Source organism: Eutrigla gurnardus (genome assembly GCF_963514095.1).
Source record: "Eutrigla gurnardus genome assembly, chromosome: 2".
Taxonomy (NCBI): Eukaryota; Metazoa; Chordata; class Actinopteri; order Perciformes; family Triglidae; genus Eutrigla; species Eutrigla gurnardus.
Window position 1 is genome coordinate 5,282,055 of NC_139916.1, and position 17,096 is coordinate 5,299,150.

General features: G+C 45.3%; 2 protein-coding genes across 3 annotated transcripts; one reads left to right on the forward strand and one right to left on the reverse strand.

The window, feature by feature from the left end:
- Positions 1–1,045: 1,045 nt before the first annotated feature.
- rae1 (ribonucleic acid export 1) lies at positions 1,046–5,860 on the reverse strand (the record flags this gene model as incomplete). 2 transcript variants are annotated; one of them, XM_084032968.1, is made up of 13 exons in its annotated part: positions 5,761–5,860; positions 5,089–5,196; positions 4,891–4,995; positions 4,421–4,513; positions 4,252–4,338; positions 4,080–4,166; positions 3,856–3,927; positions 3,626–3,733; positions 3,408–3,514; positions 3,138–3,213; positions 2,439–2,633; positions 2,235–2,320; positions 1,046–1,639 (listed from the first exon to the last, which is right to left on the reverse strand). In XM_084032968.1, coding segments are annotated over exons 2-13 (1,107 nt in total). In that variant the 5' UTR covers positions 5,179–5,196; positions 5,761–5,860. The 2 variants fall into 2 exon arrangements, with proteins under 2 accessions (XP_083889094.1, XP_083889093.1); XM_084032967.1 differs by lacking the exon at positions 1,046–1,639 and having other exon boundaries at positions 2,231–2,320.
- A 1,696-nt stretch (positions 5,861–7,556) lies between these two features.
- On the forward strand, positions 7,557–16,870 carry LOC311024716 (bone morphogenetic protein 7-like). The gene is made up of 7 exons (XM_084027262.1): positions 7,557–7,976; positions 12,758–12,947; positions 15,576–15,724; positions 15,873–16,079; positions 16,159–16,232; positions 16,321–16,431; positions 16,516–16,870. The coding sequence occupies exons 1-7, from the start codon at positions 7,571–7,573 to the stop codon at positions 16,663–16,665; spliced, it is 1,287 nt and encodes a 428-aa protein (XP_083883388.1). The 5' UTR covers positions 7,557–7,570; the 3' UTR covers positions 16,666–16,870.
- The last annotated feature ends 226 nt before the right edge of the window (positions 16,871–17,096 follow it).

Consider the following 17,096-nt stretch of genomic DNA (forward strand, 5'->3'; position numbering starts at 1 on the left):
GACCAGCACTTCACTGTGATTATGATGGATTTGTAACCTTCCCTTTAAAAATGTCCAAATAAACATATCTAATGGCCTGTCTTTTATTTTTTTAACAAGAAAATAATCGTTCTAATATGCTCTCAAGATATATAAACATATAGATATATACTATTTGTGTTATGTACTAGTGTTACAGTGCAACATACCATGAAGGATTAGTTTATACACAGTATATTGGTTATTCCTTTTTGGAGAGGCAAATAGTAATAGAAATAGTACAATATGACAATAAATTGCGCCCACCACAACAGCCCACCTCTTATTACCCAATAATAAAACAAAGTATTAAGTAAAAGTGTACTTAAGCACCACGCTCTTATTTTCTGAGTGCGATTTACGGTTTCTGCAGATGCTCTTAACAGGAAAGGGCAGATCCAAGGGTACAAAGCAACAGGTCGATCTGACAATAAGCTTCCTAATTGCTTGACTATCCAAATAAATGCTACCCTCCTGGTGCCTCAAAGAGCCAGTGAGTCAGCCTAAATCGTGTGAGTGCAGTCCACCTGGTTAGTTAAAAAAGAAGAACGGGAGACAGTGGTCTCGAGGTGTGCCGGCGGTGTCACCCCATGAAAGCTGAGAGGAGCCGGTGAACTGTGGCGGCAGCATATCTTCCCACCCTCTGTGCTTTGGAGTTCCACTGCCAAGTACCAAGGGTCAAGCTAACAGGGAGGTGATACGCTAATGACCTCAATAAAAAGGCATTTAATTCACACCTTCTCCTCTATGAACTGGTTCACTTTTCACACATGGCCTTTGTAGCTGCCCGTGCTGCCTCATTCGTATCCTCTTGATAAACCCCCCCTCATTTCCAGCCATGAAGCCCCTGCCAAAAGGACTGGACCTGCATTAAGAACACCACTGTCCCACTTTGATCTCATTTGTCCTGCTTCGCTCTCTTTGACTTTTCTATAGGCAACTGCTGAGGTTAAGACACTGAAGGGCAGAATGCTCCGCCTGCTGGTCAACTTGGTTCAAAACAAGCAGACAGGAAGGGTCACGGTGATGCAGTTGTTGTCCATCGTTTATCATTTTTGATGTGATGATTCCAATGTCAGAGACCCACATGCTGAAGAGATTTACAGCTGAAACATGGTAGTGGTTCATGGTTTTGCATGCACAATACATTTCCGTGAATCCCCAAAACACATTTAAAACAGCAAAAACAAAAGGCTCATTTTAACCTAAGTCGGAATAAACATGTTCAAATCTAATAATATGCACATAGTTGTTTATTTATATCCCAGTGGCATTCATGGAGCTAAACCGTGGAGTAACAGCAAATCATCTGAGAATTAAAAATGTCTTTGGGAAACCTGTAAAAAAAACAAATGAGTAGCTGGACACAGAGAAATCGGAAACATCAAAATGAATGAGAAATAAAGCCCTCCCTTTCTATGATGACCTCTACGACCAATTGTCACACAGCTGTCATCAACTGCAGTTGGGGTAGTGTCCTCTGATTGGTCCATGCACAGTACGCAGCACCACAGCATTGGTCCAGGTGAAAGGAAGGAGTCTGTCTTGAGCGTATACACACACACTAAAGCAGCAGGTCTTCCGCATTTCCTCACAAGAGATGCGACGTGGCACGACGGATCTAAAGACAGGAGGCAGCGGTCAGTCGCAAGGAACATTTCTTTTCATTTTGTTTGGTTTATTTGTGAAAGGGTGTTCACCGTGTCCCTTTTCACACAGAATAAACGGCACAATCACACACTTCAATCACTGCAAACAACAATCAACCCTGGCTGATGACTGCTGATTCACTTTGCATGATTGCCTATGTCCAATATGTCTTGAATCTTTTCGTTGTTATCTGCATAATTTAATAAATAATATATATTATTTTACTATGCATAGGCTTACTGCTTACACGCTCTCTCTGTTAAAAAACAAAACTAAATTCCTTACTGTACAGGTGCAAATGCAGCATGTATACACTACTACATCAAGACCTAGAAACCTTTAAAATGACTTCTCACAGTACCATACAAATGTCTAGTTGTAATAGGACACAGCAGTACTGAGATGGGAACCATGTCTATCGTTATTGCCCACATTCATGCATGCCAGGGATCATGGGGAGCCTTCTAAGGCCCCAGTGAGAGTCATAATGGTATTTAGTAAGTGGGGCAGCCAAGTATGGAGACCGTAGTCTCCAGGTTTACTGACAGTGGATGCCCTTCTCTCACCATTTCTTGTTCCGAGGCTTGAGCTCCTCGGCAGCGTTCCTCAGGAAGATATAGTTCTTTTTCTGGGGGTTGTAGTACTCGTGGCCCTGAGGAATTCAGAAGAGAGCACAATATTACAAAACATGAGTTGATCCTACTACTGCAGTGAAGTACAAACACCTGCTCACTTCTTCTGAAAACGTGGGAAGAAATGGAACATCCTACCTTTGACCAGTCGTAACTAGAAGCATATGCAAAGATGTTGCCGTTCTGGTTGAAGCAGCAAGCTGTGATGGGCTGGTCGAGTTGCTCCGAGGTCTTCAACTTGGTGCGGGCGTCCTTGTCCCAGAAGCTGAACCGGCCGTCTGAGCCCACAGTAGCCAGCGTGCCATGGACAGGATGGAAGGAGATGGCATTGACCTGATGCAGGAGGTGGGAATCAGTGGGTGAGACATGAGGAAACATTAGTGTGACAATATTGTAATGATGGAGTCTGTAAAACGATTCACAAGGTCTAATCAGCAAGATGACGACGATCAAATTACATAATTATGACAAATGCAACAGAAATACAAAAAGGAATTGTGTCAATATTCAAAGGATACAGTAGGTTTACCATAATATTAAAAAAAATGCTAATTAAATTAATATTAAGATATCAATGGTAAGCCATATTGACATTCTTTTTGACCTCAGATATTGAACACTGTAAACTTAATTAAACCGTATTAACAAACCTGTTTCACTAAAGATATGACATTTATGAAAAGCACATGTTTTATAGAAGTATATGTCCTTTTTGTTGTAGCTTAGTCAGTTCCAAGCCACCCATCCTGATTGTCCTTAGTTCCAATAAAAATATGTTAATAAAATCTAATTTAAGAGCACAAAGGAGACACTTTGTTCACAATGAAGAGCACTTACAGCGTAGATGTCCTGTGGAGTGGTTGTGTTGGTTCCATTCGACCTGTGGCACTTAAAGGTGAAGTTGTCTTTGGCTCTGAAAGAGATGAGGGAACACATTCATGTCAAATTTAGCTGTAGGCCTTTGACAGCAGTAGCAGTGTCTTTTAAATGATGTAAAAACCAAATAATAAACAGACATGCTTGCACATCGCTATATTAAAGAAACACCGGGAGCGAGGTTTCAAAAATGCATGCACTTGGAAGAAATGTATTGTTTTAGACACTTACGGGTTTGGAGGGTTGATATAGTGAATGGCCACGCGGCCCTCGATGCTTCCCAGTGCAAAGCCTGTGGGCTTGTTCTGCTTGTCCTTGAATATGGCAACACAGCGGTGCTGCACAAAAAAAGCAAACAAAAATACATTGGATTACATGAAGATTTGCATATGACGTAAATTTGACTTAATATTTAGCAGCAATTAAAGAAAAATAAGAGAAAAACTCACCTGATGTTTGAGAGGTGAATCTATTCTGCGAAACTCAGAGGGCTGGTTCTCCAGCTGGTACACTATAAGGCCTCTCTCAGCTGTGGCAACCACAGCCATGGGGTACACCTATATATAACAACAGCCAAGGAGGTTAAAGAAACCCACACAAAAGTCACATATTCAGTTATTTACTCACCAATTATTACAACCAACCAAACATCATGTCAAACTCCTCACAAATGACTTACAACATCTGCACAGTAGCTTCTCTCTGGCATCTGCAGGGACATCATGGGATTGGGAGAGCGGGTGTCCCAGAACTGAAGAGAAAAACAGAAGAGCCGTCATGTTTCTCAGTTCTTCATAACCAACTATGCTTACATGTATGTGTCGACCGCAATACATCAATATTCTTGGGACCAGAAATGCAAAGTATGTCCCTTCAAGAGATGGTATGAAATGTTCTGTGTACCTTCAGTGTTTTGTCCCAACTGCCAGTCATGATACAGCTGTAGTTCGGGGCTTTTATCCAGTGGATCGATTTGATTGGACCATCATGCTGTAAGGAGAAGTGGTGAGAGGCGTCAGATGATTCTGCTTCAATCTTGCGACCACATAGTTTTATCTGTAAACTCTCATCCAACCTGTGCAATCTGCATCGCTTGATTGCTGTTGAGATCCCACATCTTGGCTGTTTTGTCACAAGAAGCAGTGAAGACTTTACTCCCGTCCTGGTCAAAGAGAATGAAACATTGTAAAATGGTTCCATGTCCCAGCAGACACCATTAAATTAATTTGGGTGATGAGACTTACGTCACTCCAACACGCATCCAGCACTGGACCCGTGTGCATCTGTTGGGCTTTGGGGACGGTCTGTCCATTGTCCTGAACCTCCCAACACCGGACCTGAGGTCAGATACCACAACATAGTTTGACTGTGTTTACTTGCGTGTTCTAACCTAAAGCACTTTGATCATAGCACTGTTGTTCTTAAGGAATTGTTGCTGATCAGCTACTACTTTACTCAGACGAGGACCTCTATTTTTTCGCTCTTACTTTATCGGCAATAATATGTTGTGGTTTCTTTCTTTCAACTTACTTATTGTAAGTCACTTTGGACAAAAGCGTCTGCTTAATACCTTAAATGTAAATGGTCCTCTATGGAAGACCAGCCTGGTGACGGGATCCTCCTGGACCTCAACTCTCACATGATAATGATCGTCCATAATCACAGAATCAATCTACTACCGTACACCATTATTATGATTGTATAAACAACTCACATCGTTGGCCCAGGATCCTCCAATGAGAAAGTTCCCTGGCATGGTGGGGGGGCTGAAAGCCAGACAGCTGATGCTGTCATCTGGAGGGGAGGTCACTTCAACATCCTGCGGGACGAGTCCGGACCATGAGCAACAACAACAAACACGTAGCTGTCATGTAAACTGGGGAAGGCACAGTTGCCTTCGTGCTGGTTTTACCTTCATGGGATTGTGGCTGTCCGTTGTTGCGTTTCCAAAGACGCCTGTCCCCCCTGCTCCAAACCCGGCGGTTGTCCCGAACAAACTCATAGCACATTAACGTTATTCCTAATGAGAGACCGGGAGAGAAGGCGGAGGCACTGTTTAATTAACGTGTACAACAAGCCAAATGGTGCTAACGGGGCGTGTAAGCAAGCACATAGCGCTAGGTAGCTAACGTGAAAGCATTAACGCGACACAAAAAACGTTTTCCTACACTCATTTAGCAACCTTAAACGTTATGATTGTGGGTCAAATACCAGCAAAACATGAGTAACGTAAAGCAAAACGGCTGTTGAGAATGTTAACGCTAAACGATGTTACCTCAGTTACCGCTGCTAGCTCCGAATGCTAGCTAACGTTAGCTTGATAACATGAGGCTATATGGGCGGATTACGGTTTTTAAACGACGCTTTAGCGAATGTGAGGTGAATTTACAACTATTTAATCATGATGTGCGTTAAAAAAAATAACACGATAATTCAACGCTAGCTAACGTTAGCGAAGGTGAGATACTTTGCTGTAAAATCGTAGCTAATGTACTGGATTAAACACGTCCCCGTGTATCAAACACTGTTTTAAAGCATCTCTATCGGCGGTAGAAGCTTCTCGCAACTACAGGAATATACATACCCCAATGTTTGTTATACTGTGGCTGTAAGCCGTAACGCTGAAAATGCCAAAACAGCTCGGCGCATCCAAAATGTGGCGCTTGTTCCTGCGTGTGTCGCAGTTTAGTGACGTAGTCGGCCCGGCGGTTCAAAGCATGCAATGTCAGGAGTAGCCGCTAGGAGGCAGTGCATGGTAGCAAGTCATTTTAATGAAAAGAAACTCAGATCTGTGCTGAGTTAAGTGTGTTTTTTTTTTTATTATCTCGGCGATTGTTTGTTTATCCCAGTACAGAAGCCAGGTGGTAGACTGGGTTGCCATGGTTACCAACCGACAACCCCGTCCCCCGAGACATCCATTCAGACATTTACAATATTTCCAACTTGAATATAGTGGATTAGATTAAAAAAAAAAGTAGCCTGAAATGGAAATACTTAAGTTAAGTACCTTAACATTTAACTTTATTATAAAATAATAGCCTCTTTTAGTAAATGTAGTTTTGTAAATGTATAGTTTGCCTGTATGGACACATATTCTGAAATAATAAAAAAAAAGAAAGGTCTGGTTATATATATGCCAGCCATTATGGTAGCTTCACTGGGAGAATGATTGATACTTATTGCACTGAGTAGCCTAGACATTATGAGATACAGTACATCCCTGCTGCTGACGAATGTCTGACTTTGCAGCAGCTATAAGCTACACAATGGTGCCACTGAGACATATAGTGTGAAAACCTCCTTTGCTTTCAATGCATGGGATGCTGATGTGTCTCGAGGGCCTGCTGGCATGCATTAAGTGTCCTTGGGCAGCAATGGATGTTTACAGTAATGTACAAATGACTGGATAGGGAGGGAAGTCGTTTATGAGTTTGCAGAGATGAGCCATAAAGTTGCCTCTGCTAGGGAATAACCATCTCTATGGTGCTCATGTAAACTGACTGATAGGCTTTTATTTATGGGTTAGTAAAAGGTCACTTAATTTAGAATTATAGTCACTGCTGTCCTCAAGACTCAGTATAATCTGTACTTCAGTGTCTGAGTCCTTGTCCACCCCCACCCCCATTATCTCTCTATTAAAGCAGTCCCGCTGGAGTGCTTCACACATTTGTTGTCGTAATTCAACTGGGGCTATTTGGCATGTCCCTTCATGCGCCTATACTGCCGATCACTCAAACCCCTCAACGATTAGGGTGGGCCCGAGTTTATTGTCTGAGTTCAAAGGTGTCGCCATTGAAGAAGGGATTAGGGGAGTTTACCTCTCTACCTTTTAGACCGACCATTAAGCTTTCGGTTTTGTGCTGGAGAGTTTCTCCAGATCGCCTTTAAGCGCAAATAGATGGGTGGTTTGGAGATAAGGTCATCTGGAGAGAGAGAGAGAGAGAGAGAGAGAGAGAGAGAGAGAGAGAGAGAGAGAGAGAGAGAGAGAGAGAGAGAGGTTGACGGACAAACAAGAGAAAGAAGAGACCACCGGGGATAACATGTGTTAATGAGGAAGACGCAGTTTTGGGGCACACCCTGTTTAATTACCAAGACAGAGCCGCGTACTCCACGATAGGTCACTATCTACTCCTCACTGACTCGCCCCCACAAACTCTCCCAATATATCCAAGCATTGGTTTATCCCGTTCTCCCCCCCCCCCCCCCCTCCCGCCCCTCCCCTGACACAGCGACGGAATCAAACCCATTCCCAAAGTTGCCATCAAGAGGAGCGCGCGACCAAAGACAACACGCCGGAATGATATTCGCGTCAAACCACGAGTAGGGCAACTTTTTGTATCAACAGTCTTATCCCCACTTTTGCCCCCACACAGCGTCACATCTGGGGGTAAAAAATGCTCTCACGCGCCTTGGCGGCGGTGTCCGCGCTGCTGCTGTCGTGGGGTTCCTCCTGCGCGCTGGCCAAGCAGGTCGCCTTCTCCTCCAACGCGTCCGTGGACAACGAGGTGCGCTCCAGCTTCATCCAGCGGCGGCTGCGGAGCCAGGAGCGCCGGGAGATGCAGCGGGAGATCCTCTCCATCCTGGGGCTGCCGCATCGCCCGCGGCCGCACGTCCCCACCAAACACAACGCCGCGCCGATCTTCATGCTGGACCTCTACAACACCATATCCACGGACGCGGAGCTGCCCGGCTACTCTTACTACAAGCCCGCCCCGCCGACCCAGGTCTCTCCCATGGTGACCCCGCAGGACAGCCGCTTCCTGGACGACGCGGACACGGTCATGAGTTTCGTCAACCTGGGTAAGTTTACAATATTTATATCAGCTTCAATACATATGACTGCAGGGACTTGGGAAGACATATCTGTTTATTATAGGCCAAACGTCCAAATCAATACTCATTATGTAGTTTAGGGGTTCAAGTTTCATCTCCATTATCTGACTGAATTCATAGCTGAAATGTTTTCCATCTTGTTGTCAGGTCTTCCACCACCACAGAGTGCATTAGTCAAATATCTGTGAGAGCCTTTCTGACGTTGTGGCTTTCAGGTCATTTTCTTCACTTGAAAATCAGGCATTATGCATTCCGAGCTGTAAATGTTATGACAACATGCCTGTATCCGATTTCCACAGAATCCCCTCAAAGCTCTGGGGGGGGGGGGGGGGGGGGGGGGCTTTAGCTTGGCTTTGTTTCGCATGACCAGGAATTGAACAGGCATTTCTGAACCTCCAGGGAGTGAGAGACGAGTCAGATCAAGATGCAAACTGCATCTAAACACACGTAGTTGCTGCAGTAAAGCTGGGTTAGTGCAGGTGCTCCTGGTGTGTTTGTGTTTGTTTGGAGGGGCACACATCGCCCGGGTCACAGGTGGGAGTCGAGGCTTCCTCAGACATTATTGCATTTATAAAAGCCAAATCCTGCCTTTGTTTCCCTTGGAGATTCTCCTGCTGCTCTGATATCACTATGGTGAAACAGCAGACGGAGTGGTGCCCGGGGCTTTAATCCGGACGCGGTTACATCCAAAACCAACCCACGGCTCCTTCGTGCATCCCTCCGAGCTCAGCGGGGGGGGTTAAAGGTCAAACCCGAAGCGATGAAAGTTTGAAGAAGAAACCTTTGACCTTCCTTTCTGTGTGGATGCCATTGAGATTGAACTGAAGTCATTCAGGATGATTTTTTTCAGCTCCATAAACGTGTAGTTAATACAAAACATTTGGAGAGGGAAGACAAAAATCTCAAACATAACATTTAACGTCCCCGGTCATCAACTTCTAACTGATGGCGCTTAGCTAATGAGATCTTGAAACGTTGTTATTGAAAACTCATAACAGATTTGTGCGGTTCCACATCTGAGGAGTTTGATTAGAACGAGGAGGAGGAGGGAAGAAAAAGGGACATTATTTCTCTCTTAACTCGACCACGGCCTCCTCCTGTGCTGATGATTGGCAGAGTTTTGAGCCCACAATGTGCTGGAACGACTCCGTCTTGGTGGTCCCCCCGAATGATCGCTTCAAGACCAAACGGGATTATGGTATTTCCCTTCCAAAGACCACAGCTTCCAGTGTGAAGGGGGGCTGCTGGAGAGCTGCAGCCAGGTAGAACCTGCAGGTGGAGAGTGCATGGAATAACAGTCAGCCTCATGGACTGCACTGATGGAAACAACAGAGGGAAACCTTTCAGAAAAGTTAACAATTCAACCCCTCTGTTGTCTCCGTTTCTTAATGTCTACACATGCATAGAGCGTATCCCATCACAATAGATAGATGGATGGATGGATGGATGGATGGATGGATGGATGGATGGATGGATGGATGGATGGATGGGTGGATGGATGGATGGATGGATAGATAGATGGATAGATGGATGGATGGATGGATGGATGGATGGATGGGTGGATGGATGGATGAATGGGTGGATGGATGGATGGATGGATGGATGGATGGATGGATGGATGGATGGATGGATGGATAGGTGGATGGGTGGATGGATGGGTGGATGGATGATGGATGGATGGATGGATAGGTGGATGGATGATGGATGGGTGGATGGATGGATGGATGGATGATGGATGGATGGATGGATAGGTGGATGGGTGGATGGATGATGGATGTATGGATGGATGGGTGGATGGATGGATGGATGGATGGATAGATAGATGGATAGATGGATGGATGGATGGATGGATGGATGGATGGATGGATGGATGGATGGGTGGATGGATGGATGGATGGATGGATAGATAGATGGATAGATGGATGGATGGATGGATGGATGGATGGATGGATGGGTGGATGGATGGATGGATGGATGGATGGATAGATGGATAGATGGATGGATGGATGGATGGGTGGACGGATGGATGGATGGATAGATAGATAGATGGATGGATGGATGGGTGGATGGATGGATGGATGGATGGATAGATAGATGGATAGATGGATGGATGGATGGATGGATGAGTGGATGGATGATGGGTTGGTGGATGGATGGATGGGTTGGTGGATGGATGGATGATGGGTTGGTGGGTGGATGGATGGATGGATGGATGGGTGGACGGATGGATGGATGGATGGATGAGTGGATGGATGATGGGTTGGTGGATGGATGGATGGGTTGGTGGATGGATGGATGGGTTGGTGGGTGGATGGATGGATGGGTGGATGGATGGCTGGATGATGGATGGGTTGGTGGGTGGATGGATGGATGGGTGGATGGATGGGTGGACGGATGGATGGATGGATGAGTGGATGGATGATGGGTTGGTGGATGGATGATGGGTTGGTGGGTGGATGGATGGATGGATGGATGAGGAAATTCGGGGTCCAAGTAGGTCAAGACAGACATCACACATACACTCTATTAAGAAAACAAGTATTAAAATACACACTTTAAAGAGAGAGAGAGAGAGAGATCCACATGATACGTATGTAAGGTGCACTTTGAGAGTGACATACAGTGTGAATACAGTGCAGGTTAAGTCAAGAGACCAGTAATAAATAATAATTATGTTTATGTAAATATGTAGGTCTGATAGGAAACAGAAAAACAGCAGCAATAATAAATATGGGCATTAAAATGTAATGTTGCCCAAAAAAGAACAGTCGAATGAAGCAATACAATACAAAATGAATGAAGCCCGCAGGCTTTAACACCGGAGTGTCATCAGCTGTAGCTCATGTGTTCCTCACGTCGGCTTGTTTACTGCTGATGAAATCTTTTCGCCTGCAGACGTGTACACATGCGTGACAGCGGCACACCTGCAGAGCATGGGAAAGGGCTTAATGACCAGAAATATCACTGGCATTCATTAAGACAGAAAGAGTGCAAAAAATGTTCTCCCAACGGTCGGAGGAATGAGTGAGTCGCTGGAGAACAGAAGTCGTATTGTGTTTTGGAGAACAAGCAGGAAGAAATGTGTTTGTCCTGCTAAGCTGATCTGTAGGAAGCATAAGGAGATCACACTCGGAATTTCTTTTTTCCTCACCAGAAAATCACATTAACCATCTCATTATTTGTACATCTTGTGCAAAAACAATTCCTTTCTGAGGAGACGCTCCCTGTCTTCAGTAGGCTTTGTCTTCAATGAGCAAACACGGTGCAAAAAAAGAAAAAAATCATGTTTGCATACGTGTTATATGGTGGTTCTAATAATCTGCAAGAAAACAGCTTCAGAAAGGCTGAGAAAGGGCGGGAAAAGATTTAAAGCTAACTTTAAACAGTTTGACTGAAATATAGGATGACATAAATCCCGTCTGGAGCATATTATTATCCACACAAAGGTCATTTTTTTGAGTGCAGCCATTGCGATACATCTTTAAACCACCCATGCTGATGTATTAAAACAAAAAAAACAATAGGTTAACGATAGCTTGGTGGGCTGTGAGGCCCTGCAGTGTCAGGAGTAATCTGAAGTGTTGAAATGCCTCCCAGAGGGAAGTTTGCATATCTGAGGTCTGATCTCTGCAGCTAATGGTCCCTAACGTAAACACACCAAGTCCTTACAAGCAATTATTGCTTTCATAAAAACACCCCTCGTTCCCTTCCAGCATTTAATTGCGGTCAAACAAATGACTCGCAGGGTTCAGAATGCACTGCTCTTAACGACGAACGGCTTGTGTGTGTTTTTGTGTCGTTAGAGAGGGAAGATGGCGAGTCAGTGTGTGTGTGTGTTTCCAGCGTGCATTATCTGAAAACAATGGCGGCCCCGTCATTAAAATGCTGGGCTGATGTCATGATGATGATGTCATGGCGTATGCCAGTGGGCAGGATGTGTTTAAGGTGACTAATCGCTGCACACCTTCACCAGAGACCTCCGCTGCTCTTTTTCTGAAGGAGGGGGGGAAACACATCGCTGTAAAAACACAACGCTGGAAAGCTCCAGGAAGCTTGGGGGTCTTTCTGACCGCCGCTCCTCTGGAAAGTCTGAGCGTTCGGAGGGATTCAACTGGATCAGGGCGGGTCGGAAACCCCCGCGGTGCCACTGCTTCACCCGCTCCAGTCCGACTCGCAGCGCTCCATGGCAAAATGATCAGGGAGGTGTGGGTGGTACAGGCTCTGGCAGTTAAGTCACACATGAATTTATGCGTCCCTCTATACTTTATGCAAGTGTGTTTGCAAAAAGCACACTGGCAGCTGTGGTTTTCCGGGCAGTGCCTTAACGGGCCTTTTCTTGTGGTCAGCACATGTGTGCAATTTAAACAGGGAGCCAAACTGAGCCCCGAGTGTGTGTTTTTTCTCCCCCCACATTCATTGGCACGTATGGCAGACTTAAGTGATGTTAATCCACAGCAGGATTTTTCCTATTTCTGACCCCGAGCTTCCGAGATGTGGGCAGAGTGACACACATCAGAGCAACGTTTGAATCGCTGACAGTTTTGACAGACGTGCGACCGCCGACCGGTTTTACCATCTGATTGCACTCACGGCGGTTTGCCTTTTTTCCCCCCTCTCTCAGAGTCACATCATGGGGATTATTCCACCGTGCATGCGTGTCAGCTGACGCACATTTCTCCTAGCTGGATTGTAAACGGAGACTAATACACTTATTTAAATGTCTCTTTTTATTTGTCTCTTCCTCACAGTCGATCGGGATCAGGAACTTCTGCACCAGCAGCACAGAAGGGAGTTTCGGTTTGACCTTTCCCGTATCCCGGAGGGCGAGGCCGTCACGGCAGCAGAGTTCAGGATTTATAAAGACTTCATCCAGGAGCGCTACGACAACGAGACGTTCAGAGTCCGTGTGTTCCAGGTCCTGGAGGAGCTTCCGAACGGGTACAAGTGCTTTCTATCCGGCTTCTGCACATTTAACAGGGATGTTTGAGGTTACTGCTGCTGACCGGCTTCATCCGACCCGTCACCTCAATCCCTCAGTCTTTGACTGAAGGAAAAGTAGTCTTACCTCAGTGTAAAGATATGTTTACAAGTAAAAGTCCTGCTTTGGAAAACATACTGGAGCAAAAATACAAAAGGATTGGCATTAAAATGTACTTAAAGTGCCAAAAGTACAAGTATTCATGATCCAGAATGGCCCTTTTCAGAAGAATATGTATTACATTATAACGTTTATGTGGTTCTTTTGAGTACATTTACATTTACATTTAGACGCTTTTGTCCAAAGCAACTTACAATAAGTATATTTGTCGAAAGTAAAAAAGTAGAAACAAGTGTCATTTATTTATTTTTTGTTTTTGTTTTGTTTCTCTGAATGGACAGATAAATATAGTGGAGTAAAAAGTACTATATTTGCTTTTTAATTGGGGAGTAGAAGTATGAATTAAATATACACAAGTAAAGTACAACTACCTAAAATGTGTACTGTACTGTACTCAAATTAAATGTACTTAGTTACTTTCCGAAATGACTGAATCAAATTACTTTCGTCGCCGTTTTAATTCGTCATTTCTGTTGTGGTGCTAAAAAGACATTTACCAAATCTACGGCTAGTCGTGCTGCGAGCTAAATGCTAACGTCACCATGCTAACACATTCACAATGACAGTGCAAACATGCAGACGTTTGGAGCATATATCACGTTCACCATGCTAGCGTAGCGTGTTAGCATGATGACGTTTGCTAACCGCCGCTTGTTTTTTGCTTTAAACCAAAATACCGTATCATAGAGAATACAGTTATTGCTTTTCATTCAAGGACGGAATTTACATCTATTACATTTCCTGGCAATGCCATACTTATTCCTGGAGCCCCGAACAGCTTTTACTGACTTCTACTTCAGTAGAAATGATTTCCTAAGACACGATGGTGAATATGATGAAATCCCATTCACCTCTGTTGTATCGGAGCAAACGTCTCACAGACAGATATGTCAGAAACCAAACCTGCATGATAGCTAAACTTTGTTTTCACGTTTGGATGCAGCATTTGTTGAATGAAGCCTTCACAGCCGGTGTCATTGCTGCGTAGGATTCTGCTCGTCTGCTAGTGTGGTGGAGTTTAAGCAAACACCTCTTGCTACTGTGTGCTTTCCTGTCCCGACGGCTCCTCAGGCTGCTGTACGTGCTCACATCTGTCTGCTTTGGCCGGGCCTGTCTGCTCCCCCCCCCCCCCCCCCCCCACAGGTTATTTCTGCTGATCTTAGTGTCAGCGCCTGAGCTGTTTACACAGACATTAGTGTCAATTACAGAAACAGAGTGATTCTCTCCAGAGCGGGTTCAGAACAGGACGGTCCCCAGGAGACCTGCATTTATAACTCAGCGAATAAAGACGTCAACTCACTCTCTTCCCCCTCACACAGCTGGCCGTTCCTCCCTGTTTCTGTCTGTCAGGCATCTGAAGTCCAATTAGCCGACTGTAGAATGATTAGACCCTCCCCTCCTTCCTCGCCAATCATCTACCATCTACCATCCACGTTAGAGACTCTTTCAGCCGGAGGAATCGTGAGCGGGGCAGCAGATTTGATTTCCTCCGTCGGTGACAGCGGGGCTGACGACGGCGTTAAAGGCAACGCCATTGTCATGCACAGACACACAAAGGCCGCTCCACCCAGACGACCAGCGGCAGCACTGAAGGCAGACGTCTGGGTCCCGAGGGCCTGGAGCTCAGTCTGCTAACAGATCTGCCCTCCATTCAGCACAACATCAGTACAGGACATTTAAAATATTTAAATGGTTTAGTATTAATGCATCTACCCATCAACAGTTTGTTATTATTATTTGAAAATAAATGATTTCTATGAAGTTAAATCTCTCGTATCCACACGTTGGAACGCTACTCCCGATCTTTTAAGGTGACACCGTGTGATTGGACACGTTAGTAGAAAGTTAATTAAAGCGATCATGGTTTTATATTTGGTTCTTTGCAACCCACACGATGTAACTTTATTAATTGCTTTCCCCCGTTCAGTCTAAAGCCAATTAAACCGATTCTCAGTTGGACTCGGGTCAGGTGTCTGACTTGGCTTATCAACAACATTCCACCGTTTGGCCATAAAACCTCTTGGCTTTGCCTTTAATGTATTATTTTCCTGCTGCGTTGTCCTCCAGTTGGAGGAAATATGTATACAGAGGGTTTCTATCGACAATTAGAACTTTAACCGCAGAGTCAACGTTTCATTTTAAGCCCAATGTGCAACACAAAACACATTTACCTCATCATTCATAACCATTACAGGACTGCACGTGTAGTTTTGCTATTTTCTTGCCTATTAAATAAAATTTTTTGTGGATGATTCATAAATCCCAGACAGCCAATGCTTTCCATTCATTTCAGGCATGAAAATACATTTGCAGAAACCGACACTTCATCATCGTAGCATCAAACTCTTGTTATCATTTTGCAGAAATCAAACCTTTGCAAGTAGTGATATGAAAGTCGTTGATGGTTCATCTGAGGAACATCTCTGTTCTGCCTTGAATGTAATTATTACATACCGTCCTCTCCTCAGTGAAGTGGAGCTCTTGCTGCTGGACCAGCGAGACGTGTGGGCTGCAGAGGAGGGCTGGCTGGTCTTCGACCTGACCGACACCAGTAACCTCTGGCTGGTCAACCCTGAGCAGAACCTGGGCCTGCACCTGGTCCTGGAGGACCGCCACGGTCAGTCACTGCTAGACACCGACTAACAAGGGGAGGGATACAGGGGATTCTTATAGAGTTCATACTAGGATGAACCATGTTTAGTAGACACTTGGATGTGTGTTCGGTTGAGTCTCATTGGTTTTCTTCTCCACGTCTCCCTCTGTAGGTCAGAGGAGGAACCCCAGGCTGGCGGGCCTGGTGACGGGCAGTGGACCTCAGGACAAGCAGCCCTTCACCGTCGCCTTCTTCAAAGCCAATGAGGTGCGCTTCCGCAGCGTCCGCTCCGCCCACGGCCACAAGGGGCGCCAGTCCAACCGCTCCAAACCTCAGAGGACCGTCCAGGATGCACTGAAGGCAGTGGAGGCCGCAACAGGTGCAGTCATGGAATCTAGCCATCGTTTTAATGTCTTTATTTCATACTTGCGTGTACTCATACTTGCTTTTCATTTCAGATAACCTCGGCATCTCCAAAGAGGGATGCAAAAAGCACGAGCTGTACGTCAGTTTCAGAGATTTGGGCTGGCAGGTATAATTCTTTTTATTTTTAATTGCTAATTAATGTAATTTCACCTACTTTAATTTAATTTGCTGTTTTTTTTTTTGACTTTATCCAGGACTGGATCATAGCACCGGAGGGCTACGCTGCGTACTACTGCGAGGGAGAATGCGCCTTCCCTCTCAATTCCTACATGAACGCCACCAATCACGCCATCGTGCAAACTCTGGTGAGTCCTCACACCCCCACGCCAACGGGCACGCTCACCACACACTCTAACGTGAATATTGATTGACGCGTCCTCTGACCACAGGTGCACTTCATCAACCCGGACACGGTGCCCAAGCCCTGCTGTGCCCCGACCCAACTCCACGGCATCTCCGTGCTCTACTTTGACGACAGCTCCAACGTCATTCTCAAGAAGTACCGCAACATGGTGGTCAGAGCCTGTGGCTGCCACTGACCGCTCGCACCCCCCCCTCCACTAAGTTCTGCCAATCTGTGGGAGGGGGGAGGTGAAAGATCCAGAGACAAGAGATGATTGACTGGCTGGTCATCGGGAGCCTCAGAACAAGCTGTCATTATGAGCAGCAGCTGAGCCTCCTATGCAGTATTAACCACCACTAACCAATCAGAACCACTGGTGACACAACGGTCCAACTTCTGCTTTCCTTCCAGTGCTAGAAACACAAATTAACAGGTTACCATTTCCCCTTGTAGTATTTTAATTCGGGCATTGACCATCAGGCACCTGGGTGGAAGTGCTCATAAAATCTCCACATTCCCTCTTGGACCTTTTCCTTTCGAACAGCTGGATGAACTTCAGTCCGATGAGACAAAGTTAGCCACTGGGACCTGGTCAGGTGGAAGACATCTGGCTGCTGATGAAGTCAG

Excerpts from the sequence above, each read along its gene's own strand:
- LOC311024716 (XM_084027262.1), top strand. The coding sequence starts at position 7,571 with ATGCTCTCACGCGCCTTGGCGGCGGTGTCCGCGCTGCTGCTGTCGTGG. Across the intron at positions 15,725-15,872 it reads GGTCCTGGAGGACCGCCACG|GTCAGAGGAGGAACCCCAGG; the intron begins GTCAGTCACTGC and ends CTCCCTCTGTAG. Across the intron at positions 16,432-16,515 it reads ACGCCATCGTGCAAACTCTG|GTGCACTTCATCAACCCGGA; the intron begins GTGAGTCCTCAC and ends CTCTGACCACAG.